A 17,083-nucleotide genomic window follows, 5' to 3' on the forward strand; every position below is an offset into this window, starting at 1 on the left:
TAGTAGAACACAGTTTTCCCCAGAAAAGCACTGGGACAACAACAATAACAAGTCTGCTCAGAGTAAAGATAAGTTTGGATGAGCCCTTAGATGTGTAATTTCTCCTTTGACAATATGAAAAGGTAAATGCTAAGTGAAAAGCTTCAGTACGGTTGTACCTTAGGTTACATACGCTTTGGGTTGCGTACTTTTCGGGTTACTAACTCCACAAACCTAGAAGCGTTTACTTCCGGGTTCGTCGCATGCGCAGAAGCAGTCTGTGCAGTTCGTGCATGCACAGAAGCACGCTTTCACGGTTGTTCGGGTTGCGTACTTTTCGGGTTACGTACTGCACCCCGGAACGAATCAGGTACGTAACCCAAGGTACCACTGCACCTTGCATTGCACCACATGTAGTTGAACTCACATGCATTCATCCCATGGAGACTTATCAATAGATTTGTGGCATGAGGATTTATAATTTGCTTCTTGAGTACTAAAAAGGATGAGAATAGTATGGAGAAACCCTGGTCCCATCCCTTCTGGAAGAGCAAGAAGTGTCTGTCAAGCTGATACAGTACTTTAGTCTACAATTTTTATTTCTTATGCTGTTGAACTGGCTTTATTGTGAATGAGGTAAATATTTGTTAATGTTCTGCAAACCTTTTTTTTAAAATTGCATGCTGCTTATTGATTCAGAATTTCTTTGTATGATCTGGATAAAACTTTGCAGATATTATCAGCATCAGAACAATTTGGACATTGTTCCACTCTGATTTTTTTACATTTTTGTGGTTGGTGGCTGGAGAAAATGTCTCTTTTAAAAATGTCATTGCTGATGTGTCTCCTCTGGGGGGGGGGGAGAGAAGTGTTAATCAAAAGTAGCATATAACCCTCTTATCTTGGTACATTTTTCTTTTAGGAGTTGGCTTTAGACCATGTTTTTGGGTATCGCGGATTTGATTGTCGCAACAACCTTCATTACCTCAACGATGGTGCTGATATTATTTTCCATACTGCTGCAGCATGCATCGTTCAAAACCTTTCCACAGGTAATTCAAAGCACACACTTCCCAGCCCTCCTATATCTTGACTTCTGGAGGCGAAGGATCCCATAAAAATTCCATTAAGCTCATGGGACACCTGCACAATAAGTCTTGTGCATAGGACTCAATGGAGAGGCCCTTCCACATGTGGAGGAACAGTTTGTGCATGACAGGGCTTGAAACAATATAAGAACATAAGAAGGATATGGCTGCTGGATCAGGCCTAGCTCAGCACTCTGTTCTCACTCTAGCCAACCAGATGCCCATGAAAAGCCCAAAAGATGTACTGTACTTTTCCGTGTATAAGACTAGGTTCATTTCCTCAAAAATCATGCTAAAAAGTGGGGGTCATCTTATACATGGGTAGTGCATAGGCTGGCCGTTTGATTGGTTGCTGCCATGGCTGTCAGCAGCTAATGTGCGTGTTATTGGTTGCTGCATCAATGGTTGTGTTGAATGGCCAACGCTGCGGCAATTGGGCGGGCAATTGGCAGCTTCTGCTGGCGAGGGGACAGGTGGGAGGCGGTGTTTGCGACACGTGTGGGTGAGCAATTTTTGGCATTCTTTCAACCACCTTGGGTGGCTTCCAGCAAAATATAAACTCACAATAAAACATCAAACATTGAAAACTTCTGGGGCAACCCAGACAGATGGGCAGCATAGAAATAATAAAATTATTAATATTATTGACCCAGTATTGTCTACTACTCTGAATGGTAGTAACCTCCCAGAGTCTTGGTTGTAGTTATTTCCTTTCTCCATTCTCCATCTGAGACCCTTTCACCTTTCACTAGGCCGAAATCACTTATGAATGCAAACCACAATCCCTCTTTAGAGCTGGTATTTTGTGTAAATAATGGATAGATGATGTAGTATGGCATAAACAGGTGTTCAGCGAAATCACAAAAAGTGCAAACCTATCTCATCTTTGCTGAGAAGTAAGTCCTGTTGAATTCAATAGGGCACCCTTCCGGATAAGCAAAGTTAGGATTGCAGGATAAATAATGGTTGAAATGGTCTAAAAGCTATTCTTATATCAAGTTTCAATTGTTCTTACACAAACAGAAGTGATCGTTTCCTTCCCCCCTCTTCAGATACGTTCATTTTTCCAGGACTGACTTTTTGTACGTATATTGTAATCGCCTCTGTTTCAATTTCTATTCTAAAACCAATGTTTCTTTGGAATCGCATAGGAAGCCAGACTTTCTACCTGGAGCACACAGATGACATCCTCTGCCTAACAGTCAACCAGCACCCAAAGTACAAAAACGTGGTGGCAACCAGCCAGATTGGTAGGTTCATAGTCAAGTTTGAAGTAAAGTATTTAGTTGAGATTCCTGCATTGCAGGGGGCTGGACTAGATGACCCCCCGGGGTCCCTTCCGACTCTACAATTCTATGATTCTATGATGCTGGCCCTCTGTTTAGATGTAGGGAGTATGAAACTGGACAGAGGTATCCTTCCTGAATTATCCCCACCCCACCCCGCTATTGGATGGGCATCTTTATTCTGAACCTGATATAAGGAGACAACATAGCCCAGAATTTTCTGCTCAGACATGTAGCAACTCCCTAAGGTCTCGGGCAAATACATAGCTGCCAAGTTATCCCTTTTTTAAAGGGATTTTCCCTTATGCTGAATAGGCTTCCTCGCGAGAAAAGGGAAAACTTGGCAGCTATGCAAATAGTCAATGTGAATCTGGAGAGAACACATCCACCTCTTCCAGAGTGTCTAAATGCTACGTTGCTGCATGTAAAACCGACCCAGGACTGCTTTTTTTAAAGCAAACTTTAATTTTTGCTTTCTATGCCTGACATATGATACAGCTGCAAGTTATTTTGTTGCTATGGTCCTTGATTGTGCTTTGTTTGGTGCTATTTCATCTCTTCGGACCTCAGTTTCCCTTTTGAATACTGGTAATTGACCCTAATGAAGAGGTAGGATTCGATAGGCAATGCTAGGGCATTAACCCTGACAGTTTTAACATGCAAAATGTGTTCCCTACTCTAGCTAGCACCTTTGATATTACCCAAGCAAAAAGCTATCATCAAAATAGCCCCTGCGTGTCTTTGGGGAATCTCTGGATAGCAGCTGTTTGGTGTGCTGCCATTTACCACGGCTTCCTTAATTCGCTGTCTTCTCATTAACCTGCCACATGGAAGGAACTCCAGTTCTCATTCAGTCTCAGTCAGCATTTCCACTGGAACTCTCTATTTATAGCTACCTAATAAAACGCCTGTGTTTCTTTAAGAGCTTGAAACTACTGTACCTGGATGCAGATAGATAGATGATTTGGGGCCCAACACAATCATCGCACTTCACGAACCGAGAGGTTTAAGTTGAAACTTCTCCTGCCAATGACATATTAGGCCTGAGGCTCTCGACAACATTTCCAAAGGAAATCTCCCTTGCCTCTCTTGTCTTTGTGGATATCCGTCAGGAAAGTAAATCTAAACACACAAAATGCCCAAACGATGTTTTTTTGCAGTATTTAAGGAACTGAGAATATTTACTGACTGGCTGGCTGTGTTGGCAGTTTGGTTGGCTGGTGGAAAATTCTGTTCCTCTTGGGTGATCGATCATGGCTTGACGCTGTTTTGGCATCATTGGGGGGGGGTAGTACAGGGAGCTTGGCATCATTTTACAACTTGGGCTGGATCTACACCAGGCATCCCCAAACTTCGGCCCTCCAGATGTTTTGGACTACAATTCCCATCATCTCTGACCACTGGTCCTGTTAGCTAGGGATCATGGGAGTTGTAGGCCAAAACATCTGGAGGGCCGCAGTTTGGGGATGCCTGATCTAATATTTAACATTATTTCCCCTTATTAGAACAATATTAGATATGTAGCTCTAAAACGTCATAGGGCATACTTGTTAATTGAAACGTTTTTTTACCTTGTTTTTCTTTTGGTCAAATGTAAGTAATACCTGGCCACACCCTATTACAAAACACTGGTTCTTTTCCCTGCTGCTTGTCGCTGGTTGCTGTGGTCCACGTTTTAATTCTTCCTCTCTCCCTGAACATCACCCCTCGAATACCATTGGAGGGGGGTTGGAGTTTAAATACAATTTTTTAAAAAGGTAAAACCCTACATAGGGACGTATGAGCAGTGTTTTACCAATATAGCAGTATAAACCTATAAAAAATAAGCAATAAAAAAGGCAGATAATAACACATTATGAACGTAAAAAGTAGGATCTCAATGTGTCCATCTCAAAACCCTTCCTTAACCCTTCCTTAACGTTAAAAACCATGAGGGTAGATCCTCCCTTGGAATATTTAACCAGGATCTGAAAACATAGTTTTAAACATCCATCTGTCGTGGATGCTTTAGCTGAGATTCCTGCATTGCAGGGGGTTGGACTAGATGACCCTTGGGTCCCTTCCAACTTGTAAGATTCTATGATTCTAAGGTAGGGTTCAAAATCAGGTTACTATGAACAGAAGCTAAGGTCAATTCCAGTGTTTTCCATTCCTGTGGCTAAGAGGGGAGTGGGGAACTACATTCACAGGACTGGCTCATGATCTCTTGGCGGCAGTGAAGAGATAGCCAGTGTTACATTTCCATCAGTCTGCACTGGAATTTTTTCCCCCCCAGAATAGCCCACTGCATTGGGGCAATTTTGGTTCTCTTACAGGTATCAGCAGAAATGCATTACGTTGAATATATGATTCAACTATATTCCTGCCTTTCTTTTGTTTTTGTTGTTTATTTATCCATATTCATTATTGGTTTTTGTTGATTTATTTATTTATTTGGTGCTCCTTCCTTCTGGTGCTGATGTTGAGCACTTCAGCATTAGAAACAGTGACTTATTTCCGCTATTGTTTTCCCTTTGGTGCTTTCTCATTTGCCATTGCCCACACCATGCAGGTGATATGACAGAATTTCCAGGTAAGGCTTTCCCTCTCCTGTGAGTCCTAGTCAGAAAAGTCGCGTCAGATCCTTTTCATGCTCCTCCTCCTCCTGTTGTTGTATCTATGTCAACTGCGGATACAAGTTGAATATGGGCAGGTTTGATTTTTGTGCGTGGTTTCGTGCATCTTTCCATGAATATTTCCTTATGATCATTTCAGAACATATCTCCCATCATGGAGTCCAATATTTCTCCCCCCAACCCATTCATGTGTGTTCCATGAGCTATTACTACATGTGGTTCTTGGGGGGGGGGTGCAGATGGCTTTGTCTTAGCTGCCTTATTGTTGATACAATGCACTTGCCTCTCAAGATTGATGACTTTAAACCTTCTTAATTTCCCATTCCTTTAAAAATAAATCAGGTACAACACCTTCTATCCACATATGGGATGCTATGACTAAGCAGACTTTGTCTATGCTGCGTTGCTTCCATTCCAAAGGAGTGAATTACGTCAACTTCAGCGCTACTGGCAAGCTCCTAGTGTCTGTGGGAGTTGATCCTGAACATACAATCACAGTGTGGAGATGGCAGGAAGGTGAGTACACAGTCTCTTTCTTACTATCGTATTGGCCCGAATACAGTGGTACCTGGGTTTAAGTACACAATTGGTTCCAGAAGTCTGTACTTAACCTGAAGCGTACTTAACCTGAAGCAAACTTTCCCATTGAAAGTAATGGAAAGTGGATTAATCTGTTCCAGACGGGTCCGTGGAGTACTTAAACTGAAAGTACTCAAACCGAAGCGTACTTAAACCGAGCTATGACTGTATAAGCCACACCCGCAAATAAGACGCACCTTTAAAATTCAAGGGGTGTGTGTGGGAAATATAAGCCGGACTTTAACTTTTCACGGTCGGAATTTGGGAGGGAAAGTGCGGCTTATATTCGGGCCAATGCGGTAGTTGGAAGAACCATGAATTCTAAAGGCAAAGCCACACATTAAATGTTAAACAACTTTTTAAAAGTGTGTGTGGTGCTTTTAACAAACACCGATGTAGCTGTTGTGTTCACTGATTTGCCGCTCCCTTTCGATTTCCGCAGGTGCTAAAATTGCAAGCAGAGGAGGCCATCTAGAAAGGATCTTTGTTGTAGAGTTCCGTCCAGATTCAGACACCCAGTTTGTCTCTGTTGGAGTCAAACACATGAAATTCTGGACTCTGGCTGGAAGCGCTTTGCTCTATAAAAAGGGAGTCATTGGTTCGTTGGAAGATGCCAAAATGCAAACCATGCTTTCTGTGGCCTTTGGAGCGGTGAGTTTGTATTTTTACTTGTGGGCTTTTCATCAGGGAGGTGGGATATTATTATTATTTTTTCATGACTAAGGCTGTAATCTGAAACCTACTTCCTAGGAAGTAAGTCCCACTGAAAGCAAAGAGACTTACTTACAAGTAAACAGGCTGCAGAATTGCTCACTTCTAAATGATTTGAGTTGCTTCTTCATTTCTGTAGCCTCTGGTAACAAGGAAGTCCTGTGCTGCTAAGCATGTCCATCCAAACCACCTCCAACATTTCCCACCCATTTGACCAAAGGTGGTATAACCAGGCATATAGGAATCGAGACATTCTGCTAGAGTGCACCAACTTCAGAATGGAATCTCCATTCATGAGGGGTCAGTGTAGATGCCAAAATACACTGGTCCAAAGTAGCTGACAATCTGTGACCTACAAGATTGTGGTTCATTATGCTGAGAAGTAACAGATTCCTTTAATTAATGGCATTTACAAAGCAGCTCATTACTGTTTCTTTCAGAACAACCTTACTTTCACTGGTGCCATAAATGGAGATGTTTATGTCTGGAAGGATCACTTTCTAATCAGACTGGTGGCAAAAGCTCACACTGGGCCCGTCTTTACAATGTACACAACACTTCGTGATGGACTCATTGTTACTGGAGGGAAAGAAAGACCGTAAGAGACTATAACTTGTTTCTGTTTGCAGTTTCCACTGCTTGACAGTTGCTTCGCTTCTTCAGAGAGGAGTTCAAATCACTGTTAATTCCCAAAGAAGAAAGTCTGCTTTGCATGCCACAACAAAATACAACTCCAACTTTGGTCACTTGCATTTTTTGTGCTACTTATAGGGCATTCGTGAAAACATGCTAAACATGCACCCAGCCTGGTGGGGTGGGGTAGGGTGGGGTTACTACTTGTTTTCAGACATGCAGATGCCTTGCAGTCATTGCAGGAAAGACACAGCCAGCATTTAAAGGGAATGTGGAAACTTAATCTTAAATGATATCCTGCATACTTTTACCCCCACCCCCACCCCCAGGACGAAAGAAGGAGGTGCTGTGAAACTGTGGGATCAGGAGATGAAACGCTGCCGGGCATTTCAGCTTGAGACAGGGCAAATCGTGGAGTGTGTCCGTTCCGTGTGCCGAGGCAAAGTACGTGAGATACACAAAATGCATGTGTTTAGCAAAACAATAAAAAGTGATCTGCACTTAGAGAGAGATTCCACATATGGAGAAAAGGAAGCTAGGAAGCCCCAATGGGTAGGAACAAGTAGATGGTTCTGAATATCCAGCAGACAATCTGTCTTGATTCCCTCTGGATTTCCTTATTCTGGCCACAAGTGGCAGACACTTGGGGAAGAGGGTGATGAATGGCAGGGATGAGACAGCAGAGCACAGCCTGGTGTGACACAGCAGAAGCATTCAGAGGTGGAGGAATATCTGGTGTTGTCTCCTAAGGAGAGGCAGTGTGTTGATAGAAAGAGGAGGTGCAGCTCCCTAGACACAGAACCCACCTTCAAGCCCAAGATTCCTGCAGGGACAGAATTTCTTGTGAGTAGCGCAGCATTCTCTGCCTCTGCTTAACATCTTGGTGGGTAGGTGGGGAAACTTGTTGGAACAACCTTGCAGTTCCCATGTGTGGGAGATTAGCAGCCAAACCTAACATATGCATATTCTTGCTAGTTAGCATGGGAAAGGGCTAAGTTCACAGAGCTGCATTGCTAATAGGCAGATACTCAGACCATAGAAATACAGTTGGTAGAGAGGGTTCTCTATGATGTCATCCCATCCTCCCCTGGAGAGGAAGGAGCATGTAGTATTTCCTGTTCCTCTCTCTTCCTTTGATCAGCATTGGACGCAGAACAAAAGTAATGTTTAAGATAAATTTTTAAGACTTTCTTTGTTAACTTTGCTACATTACATGTGCATTCTGTGCTTGACTTCCTTTGCAGTGCTTTATTTTGAAATCCTTGAGATAATATTTTAATTTCCTGTTAATTACAGTGCTTTGAATGTATACTTTATGTTTGACTTTCTTCAGTAATGTTTTATTCTGGATTGTTTTATTTGATGTTTTAATGTAGGCTGCAAGCCGCTTTGAGGATTTTTTTTAAAAAAAGAATCAGGATAGAAATTAAATGACTAATAATAATAATACGTGAAAAAATGCAGCAGTCTTTTGAAATTCATGCTTCTCTAAGTAGAGTTTTTTAACAAAAATAATAATAATACTTGCACTTTGAAATATCAACAGGGCAAAATTTTAGTGGGAACCAAAGATGGAGAAATAATTGAAATTGGAGAAAAAAATGGTGTTTCTAACCTGCTGATTGACAGCCACATGGAAGGAGAGATTTGGGGCTTGGCTACTCATCCCTCCAAAGACATCTTCATCTCTGCTAGCAATGATGGCACCGCAAGGATCTGGGACCTTTGTGACAAAGTAAGAGGTGCTTGGGCTGAATTGCAACCTTCAGTGTACTTAGGAAAATTATAGGCTTAGAATTTATCATGGAACCTCTCATTTCCAAAATGCTTCATAATCTCTTGTGTTTGCCCTGACAGCAACTCTATGCAGAGGGTTAACATAACCCCTATTTTACTGGTGAACTGTTGAGTACAAATTAGATTCAGTTGAGCCACGTGTGTTTAACTTTGCCTGGATCATGCCTGGTGACTTGCAAAGGTGTCTCTTGAACTCCAGGTCCCTCGGCAAACCTCCAGTTATCACAACTAGTAATTATTACTTATATACCTTTAAGGACTTTTCCAAGCAAGCTGTACTCTGGGCGGCTTCCAACAAAACAGTAAAATACAATAATCTATTAAACATTAAAAGCTTCCCTAAACAAGCTATCAGTGGCTGCTTGCCAGGATAACACCTTCAGGCTCAGCGGCAGATTCACAAGGGGAGAAACTGCAGCAGGTGTGGTCATAACCTGTTTACGGTCTTCCTGTAGACATCCAGTGGGTCACTGTGAGAACAGGCTCCTGGACTAAATAGGCCTTTGGACCAGTGCCAGATTTACGTATAAGCTAAACAAGCTATAGCTTAGAGTCCCACTCCCTGGGGGGCCCCCCCAAAAAAATTCAAGGAAAAAAACTGGATTTACACTTCCAAAATATAAGATAAAAAACAAATAAAATAAAATCTACATACAGCAACAGTGTTTTGTGGTGTGTAGGCTCCTATGATGCAAGTAATGGGCCCCGCCTGCTAGCCTGCTCCCTAAAATATCACTGGTTTGCTCATTTCTATAACAATTACTTTGATAAAGACTTCCGGTTTGCCGCCATCGCCGTTCGGCGGGGTTCGTCTCGGTCTCCGAGACACCCACTGCCACCAAGAAGGGGGAGGGTCGCGTGAGCGCCGCGACCACCCGTAAAACCCCAGATTGAGCGTTCTGGGGGCTTGGATTTCCCAGCAGTGCCCCATAAAGTCATGTTTGCTGCCCGGAAACCCCCTTTCGGGGGCGCCGAGAGCGGAGAGAGCGCGACGGAGCCTTGGGTCCAGTGCTACTTGGATGGCAGAAAGTTCCGATTCGGAGACGGATGAACGGCAGATACCTCCGGAAAAAAAGAATTCGGTCGTGAGTAAAAAGAAGCAAGATTTGAGCTATTTGAATTTGGTCACGAGAGGGGAGTTAAAAAATACGAGGGAACGGAGGTCGCTCCCCCCCACCACCGATACAACAATCAGCAGCTAACTAGCCTGCAGCCGGCTTGCGTAAGGCTAAGAACTCTCTTAAGAAGGTGAACTCGAACCCTCCCCCCAGGTTGCAGAGCCAGTGGGAGAGAGTACTTTAATTTGGGAACTCTGCAAGGCATAGTGAGATCAAAAGATCCCCCCACGTATCCTGGGAGCGGGACCCTTGAAGCCACTACCAGCGGCATTAGTGACGAGACAAAGGGAAAGACTGTATCAAGCATTGTAAATTTCGGATATATAGTTGCGATTTGAACTGGTCTGAAATTTTGGAATGGAAAAAGTCCTTGGTTTTAGAAGTTAAAAGGTGCATTTATTATAGACAAAATGGACGGAGTGAACAAAAGAGAATAGTACCACCCCTGGCACCATACTACGTGTCTGCTGTTGTAATATGAGAAGACAAAGGAGCTAGATAGACTAAATATTCGACATGCAGCCTGAGGAAGTCAGCATACAACAGATTCTGGATTTTATCCAGGAGATGACTCAAGAGCTGTGTAACCCCAACAGGAACTTGCAGCCCTTAATGACAATTTTACAACCACAAGAACAGGAGAAAGAAGAAGATAAAGAGGAAAATCCACAGGAAGATGAGAAGAAGGAGCAGTTGGATGAAGAACAACCTGTAAGAGAGGTTTTGAAAGACTTTTACTTGATGCAAAACTCTCCAGACCAAGAAGAAACATGGGGTCCTGGACTGCCAGTGAGAGGAAGACCGGGCCCCAGTTAGTGACAATCAAGTGGTGACAGAAAAAGATGTTTGGGACTGGGTTTGTGCCTCTCTAGTGGGAGAGGGGAGACACAACCCAGACAAAAGTTTCATGATGATAGGGGACAAGGAAAATGAAGAGGAGGGAGAGAGATGGGCAGATTCGAAGCAACAAAAGGAAAGAAGGGGGAAATGGCATGGGAGGGAGTGTGCAAGGGAGGGAGTGGGGTGAAAAACTTTTTACAAAATACCAATTAAAGGACGGATTTTTGAGGTTTGAGAAGTGGCAAGGATTAAAGATTAAGGATTACGGACCTGGTGGTGGTGATGAGGGAATTGCTACCCAGGAGAGGGAGGGGGAAAATAAAAGAATGAGTTGTGAAAATTTATGTGAAATAAGGATTGGGGATAATGATATATTCTTTAGGGAGTAAATAGAGGCTAAAGGAAATAATTGGAAGAAGTTAAAAGGAATTTAAAATTTAAAGTTTAAAAGAAATAGGATTATATGAAGAATATGAAATTGTTGAGTAATTTTGCGTGTAATAAGATTGCTGCGAATAAGTTAAGGATAAGAATCGGGAAAGGGAGGGACGAGGAAGTCGATGGAAAGATATTAATAAGTTTAAGTTAACTATATGTTCTTATTTTATGTATTTTTTCTTTTTCTTTTCTTATTTTTTCTTTTTTCTTCTTTGGTTTTTTTTTCTCGTTTCTGTATTTTTTTGTGCTCTATTTTTTACTGTAAAAATTTCAATAAATATATTATTCAAACTAAAAAAACAATTACTTTGATAAAATACATATTTTGTTATGTGCAAATGGCTTTAGATACCTATTAGGTCCATAAATTACCACATAGCGTATATTCAACACAAAAAACAGCGACAATTTGTTGTTGACAAAGGACAGCTGGACATACAAAGGGCCCCACTACCTTTCAGTAGCTTAGGGCCTCATCAAACCTAAATCCGGCCTTGCTTTGGACTGATTCTGTAGGACTCTTTCTACGTTCTTGTGATATCTTTGTAAATATCACCGCGACCCAGTTAAGGGCCATATGCATGCAGAAACTAACTTCCCTGCTTGTATCCCTGACTGCATGAAGAACCATGCACTGTGCATGGTTCGACTTCTGATCGAGAAACTGGGGTTGGGTACAAAGTCCCAGTCAAAAAGTTGATGCCAGCACTGATCAGCTGCACGAACTGGTGTAGCTGAATGAGGATGGTGTGTGTGTGTGTGTGTGTGTGTGTGTGTGGTGTAAGTGTCTTGAGTTATAAGTCATGCCCTGAAGCAAAGTGTCACCAACTCCATCCTGCAGAAACTTCTGAACAAAGTGAATCTGGGCCATGCTGCCAGATGTGCCGCCTACAGCCCCGACGGCGAAATGGTCGCCATCGGCATGAAGAACGGAGAGTTCATCATTCTGCTCACGAACAGCCTTAAAGTGTGGGGCAAGAAAAGAGACCGCAAGTCTGCCATCCAGGACATCAGGTATTTTGGCTAGGTTGGGGGGTGACCAGGATGGGCAGAAGTGCAACTGACGGGCTCGTGAGCCGTTTGGTTTTGCGCCGCATGATGCTTGCTAATGGCTCGTTGCGGAACTGATGAATGTACTCCTTTGGAAAGCATTGCCCAGGTGGCATTAGTTCACACTAAGCCTAGGATAGGTAATGTTTGGCCCTCCAGATGTTGCAGACTAAATTCCCATCATTTCAAGCCAAGATGACCAGTGGTCAGGGATAATGGGAGTTGTCCACAACATTTGGACGGTACCACATTGGCTTCCCCTGTTCTAAACGTACACCAAACTTCAAGAAACCGTAAAGCTAATAAAACAGATATTCCATAGCCATCCCTAGTTCTTGCTAGCCAAATAGCAGTAAGTGCAGTTGAGAGCAATGAGTCTGATCAGATAGGCCTTGCAGAACCATATGGAACCCCTAAGCACACCTCTCGGGTGATATCATTCATAATCACGGGGCCACCACCAAGAAAGCGCTGCTGCTTCCATAGATGTCCTCACTTTGTGACTCAAGGGAATACAGATTGGGGCTCTTGAAGGTGGCTTCAGCAGGTGGGCATCCTCATAGCAGGGAAGACGATCTCTAAAATAAGATCTCCCCTGGCACAAATACTGCAGTTGGTGAGCAAAGTGATTTCCAAGAGAAATTTAATTAGGCAGAAACTCCATTCCGCTCTGTAGCCTGCCCTTTGCAGGTCCCATTACCACAATTAAAGTTGTGCTGAAATGCCGGATAATCTGAGGAGTGGGGGAATTCTTTGGACAGTGAGGGGAGGGAAGTCTTCTCTTGCTGTGCTTTTGAGCAGATCTGGAAGCTGTAGGAGGATCTCTGAGGAGGTAGGACTGCAAAGCGGATTGGGTTGAATAAATATCTTCAAGGGTTTTATGTCACACAAGTTTCGGCTTCCCCTCCCCGTTCTGTAAAAGAAATGAAAACTCTGTATTGACTGGAACAGACATCTTATTTAAAACAGCTTTCCAAACCACCTGAGCACCACTCAACAAACCACAGATGATCTTCTCAGGAATGAAAGGCATTCTAAAGTATCATTTGCTAAGCATCATATTCAGCTTTTTCCCAAGCGAGGAACTCTCCTTACACTTCATGGCCCAGCACTGTCTTAACAAAGCCCCGCTCCTTCTTGTTTTGCTGTGCAGAATCAGCCCTGACAACCGGTTCCTGGCAGTGGGCTCACAGGAACACACTGTTGACTTCTATGATCTCACCCAAGGCACAACCCTGAACCGCATCGGCTACTGTAAAGACATCCCAAGCTTTGTCATTCAGATGGATTTTTCCGCAGACAGCAGATACATTCAGGTAGGTTTTTGCCTTTATTTCATTTCTGTTCTATTTTTGAAATTAAGATTTACAGCTCTTCTGATATAGAAGGCTCCATACTGGTGACAGTGTCCCAGATGAAATAAAACAAAAGCAGAGAGGCAAAGAAGACAGTGAATGAAAATAGGAAGTCTTACATTTCATAGATCAAAATGCTGCTGTTATAATGCCCGTGGTACAGATATTCCCTGCGCATAGAAAACTAGCATGTCAGGCAGAAAGCAAGCCTAGAATATCCTTCACCCTGACCTGGGCTGTACTTAGGGGATGGTGAGGTGGGCCCCTGCCAGGAGCGCAGGCAAGGGGGGAGGCAGAAAATCGGCTAAAAATATTTCCATAAATATGTCTATAAATAAAAATATCAAGTATTGCCTCATAAGGAAAAGTTTTTAATAAAGAGTAAATTGAATGGGTGGGGTGGTTGGTTGGAGGAGAGGCGGAAAGAAGAGCTAATTTGTCCATGGCTAGGGGGCACAATCTGGACCAGGCTTCCTCAAACTCGGCCCTCCAGATGTTTTGAGACTACAATTCCCATCATCCCTCACCACTGGTCCTGCTGGCTAGGGATCATGGGAGTTGTAGGCCAAAAAATATCTGGAGGGCCAAGTTTGAGGAAGCCTGATCTAGACGGTTCTGCCAGGGGTTTAAGATCACCTAGCTACAGCTCTGACCCGGACATACCTGTTCTTAATGTGCAGGAATGCTTTCCCACAAGGGTTTAATGTGATAGAGTGAATTCCTAACTTCAGACTGACATGGTTCAGTCCAGGCAAAAGTTTATTGGCTGAGTTAAAACTAAGCCAAAGGGAACAAGCCATTTCAAGGAATTTCATGTGATGCACGTGCTTCAATCACATTTGCCACATTCACACTTGACACAGAAAAAACTTAGAGCATTAAGTAGCCTGACAGCCAGCACAGCAAATCCTAGCCATTGTTTCCTACTCAGATTCCTACACTGCAGACACTCATGGACTTCAGAAGGTTTTCTCTGAAGAATGTGCGAAATGACCTTTCGTACATGTAGAGAAAGCTGTATAAATGGCTATAAAACGTGTGTGACTCTGTGAATGTGCTTCCCTGGAGCTGAGCTCCTTTGTGGCATAAGTCTCAACGAAGAGGGAACAGGGTGGCAAGGCATGGTACTCAAGATCTGTAGCGGCCTTTCTGACAGTAAGAAATGTTCGACGGTCTCCCTCGGAAGGTTGTGGACTCTCTTCCTTGGAGGTTTTTTAGCAGAGGTTGGGCAGCCATCTGTCTTGGATGCTTTAGCTGAGATTCCTTCAATGCAGGGTGTTGGATTATTAGATGGCTCTTGGGGTCCCTTCCAACTCTACAGTTCTCTGATTCTATTACCTTTCCCTGCTTATATCTCAGATAAAGCAAAACGGGCACTGAGACATAATCTGTGATCCTGCATTTGTTAATGCAGAAATGCCACTTAGCATATGCATTTGTCCGGGCTGCAGATTAATTCCTTCATATTTTCTTTTTGTAAAACCGTGTTTCAGTAAGGAGAGCCGCAGACCTATGGCATTGCTAGCTGCCGTGGTAGGCGCTAGGCATGGGGACCAAGCGTTTTGGCACTATCCGTGTGACGATCATGATGTCTTGCCTCCCTCAGGTATCAACTGGTGCTTATAAACGCCAAGTCCACGAGGTGCCCTTAGGGAAGCAGGTGACGGATGCAGTGTTCATCGGGAAGATCACCTGGGCCACCTGGACAAGGTGATGCGGCACAAAAAGAGCTGTGAGCTTCACGGTGATGCAGAAACGAGATACAAGGGGATGGGTGGCAGGAGAGCAGCATTGTGAGCCATAGCTCAGTGGTAGAGCATCTGCTTTGATGCAGAAGGTCTCAGGTTTGATCCCCAGCATCTCCAGGTAGGGCTTGGAAGTGTCCCTTGCCTGGAACCATGAAGAGCAGTCTTTGTGGACAATAATGAGCTAAGCGGGCCAATGATCTGACTCCAGTATAACGCAGCTTCCTACCCAGGAAGAATTCACCCACTTGTAATGGGTGGAAAAAATACACCCTGTTCCCCACCCCAGTCAATTTGCTGGAAACTAATTGGGAGAAGAAAAGGCTGAGGAGTAAATCCTACACAAATCTGGAGTGCCGTCCCTAAGACAGTTGGGTAGCATCTTGTACGCCTCCTTCCGGCAACTCCTGCAGGCCGAGCTGATGATTTCGTTTGGACCACATTGTGAGAATGTTAAGGACGGTAGGAAAGGATATATTGAATAAGTATTATCCTTCACTCACTCTAGTAATTGATGTAGCAGAGCAGATTCCCCTCAATATAGCTGGAAGCTAGATTGCAGATTCATTTGAATCTCCTAGTTAAGATTATTTCCTGGTGTCCCCTTTGATCCCTCTTAAAAGAATAAAGGCACAAGAGTCTTTCTGAGTAAAGTAACAGAAAGTTTACTCACATTTCAGTTCACGATTGGATCCCTGAAAGGCAGGCTTTGCTTAATGGTTACACACCAAACTGTGAGTTCATCTCATATGGAAAATTACATCAAGATAGCAGCATGGCAGCAAAAGAACAGCAAGGCAAAAGTATGACTGCATGACTCAGCTCTTTTATGGAGTCAGCCAGAGCCATGCCCATCTCCCAGATCACATGCAGGGGGAAGACGCTCCAGACCAGTGGAACAGAAAGTTACACTGACTGGATGTCCCCCTGCCTGTGCCCATGCTAGGGAAATCAGGAATGTTGCATTTGACTGTACCAATGGATTACATCCCATACACATCAGTGAGGCCAAGGCGGGGTCTTGTTGTCTGGGCAGCCCTCGACCTCCATACACTGTCCAGGCTTTCACCCCGGAGAGGCCACTTTGGTGTTGCTAACATAGCAAAAATGACATGGGAGGCAGCAGTTATGAGTTTCCAGTCTCTGCAGCCACAGCAGGTGCTGTGATTCTCCAGCAATTTCACTTCGCTCCCAGAGGTACACACCATTGTCTTTCGAGACAGATGGATGCCAGCACATTTGGACTGGCCGCCTCTGTGCTGCCAAAAGCATCTTCTCTGAGAGATCTCAGTATATTTGTTCTTTAAAAAACAACAACATACCTGGCTCCTTAAGGGCTTTACATGCCCCAAATGCTATACTATCTTTTTTCTTTCATCTTTCACCATTGGAGCAGTATCCTTGGAGATGAAGTCATTGGTATTTGGCCTCGAAATGCGGATAAGGCAGATGTCAACTGTGCTTGCGTAACCCACGCTGGCCTGAACATTGTCTCCGGGGATGACTTTGGACTAGTCAAACTCTTTGACTTCCCCTGCACTGAAAAATTTGTAAGTCGGCTTTCTAGCTTTGTGGTGTCTGTGCACAAAATCAGAAAACGGGGTGAGGTGCTGAATTCATGAATAAACAAGAGAGAAAATTTTCTTAGAATGCCAAAAAAATATTTTTTTTATTGCCTGGTGCATTTTGGAGGCCAGGCATTTGGCAAATGAGGAAACAGTAGTAGTATATATTTTTGCAGGGAGCATTGCCCCCCAAGACACAAATTTCTTGTTTCCAAACTGTGCTGCGTAGCAATAAAAGATTTGGGACACGTTGAGAACTTTTTCTCTCCAGTTTATTCCTGGTT

The 17,083-nt window shown here is 43.5% G+C and overlaps 1 protein-coding gene across 2 annotated transcripts in view; it reads left to right on the top strand.

Moving 5' to 3' along the window:
* Nucleotides 1-17,083, top strand: part of EML6 (EMAP like 6) — a 165,604-nt gene that overhangs the window by 142,537 nt on the left and 5,984 nt on the right. For both annotated transcript variants that reach the window (XM_088667421.1, XM_060273134.2), the window contains 11 exons: nt 902-1,031; nt 2,219-2,317; nt 5,311-5,484; nt 5,990-6,198; nt 6,699-6,856; nt 7,221-7,335; nt 8,438-8,626; nt 11,926-12,098; nt 13,288-13,450; nt 15,096-15,199; nt 16,631-16,784. In XM_088667421.1, coding sequence (XP_088523547.1) covers nt 902-1,031; nt 2,219-2,317; nt 5,311-5,484; nt 5,990-6,198; nt 6,699-6,856; nt 7,221-7,335; nt 8,438-8,626; nt 11,926-12,098; nt 13,288-13,450; nt 15,096-15,199; nt 16,631-16,784 — 1,668 coding nt within the window. The remainder of the gene's footprint in view (nt 1-901; nt 1,032-2,218; nt 2,318-5,310; nt 5,485-5,989; nt 6,199-6,698; nt 6,857-7,220; nt 7,336-8,437; nt 8,627-11,925; nt 12,099-13,287; nt 13,451-15,095; nt 15,200-16,630; nt 16,785-17,083) is intronic.

Source organism: Zootoca vivipara, chromosome 3 (genome assembly GCF_965207765.1).
Source record: "Zootoca vivipara chromosome 3, rZooViv2.hap1.1, whole genome shotgun sequence".
Classification (NCBI taxonomy): Eukaryota; Metazoa; Chordata; class Lepidosauria; order Squamata; family Lacertidae; genus Zootoca; species Zootoca vivipara.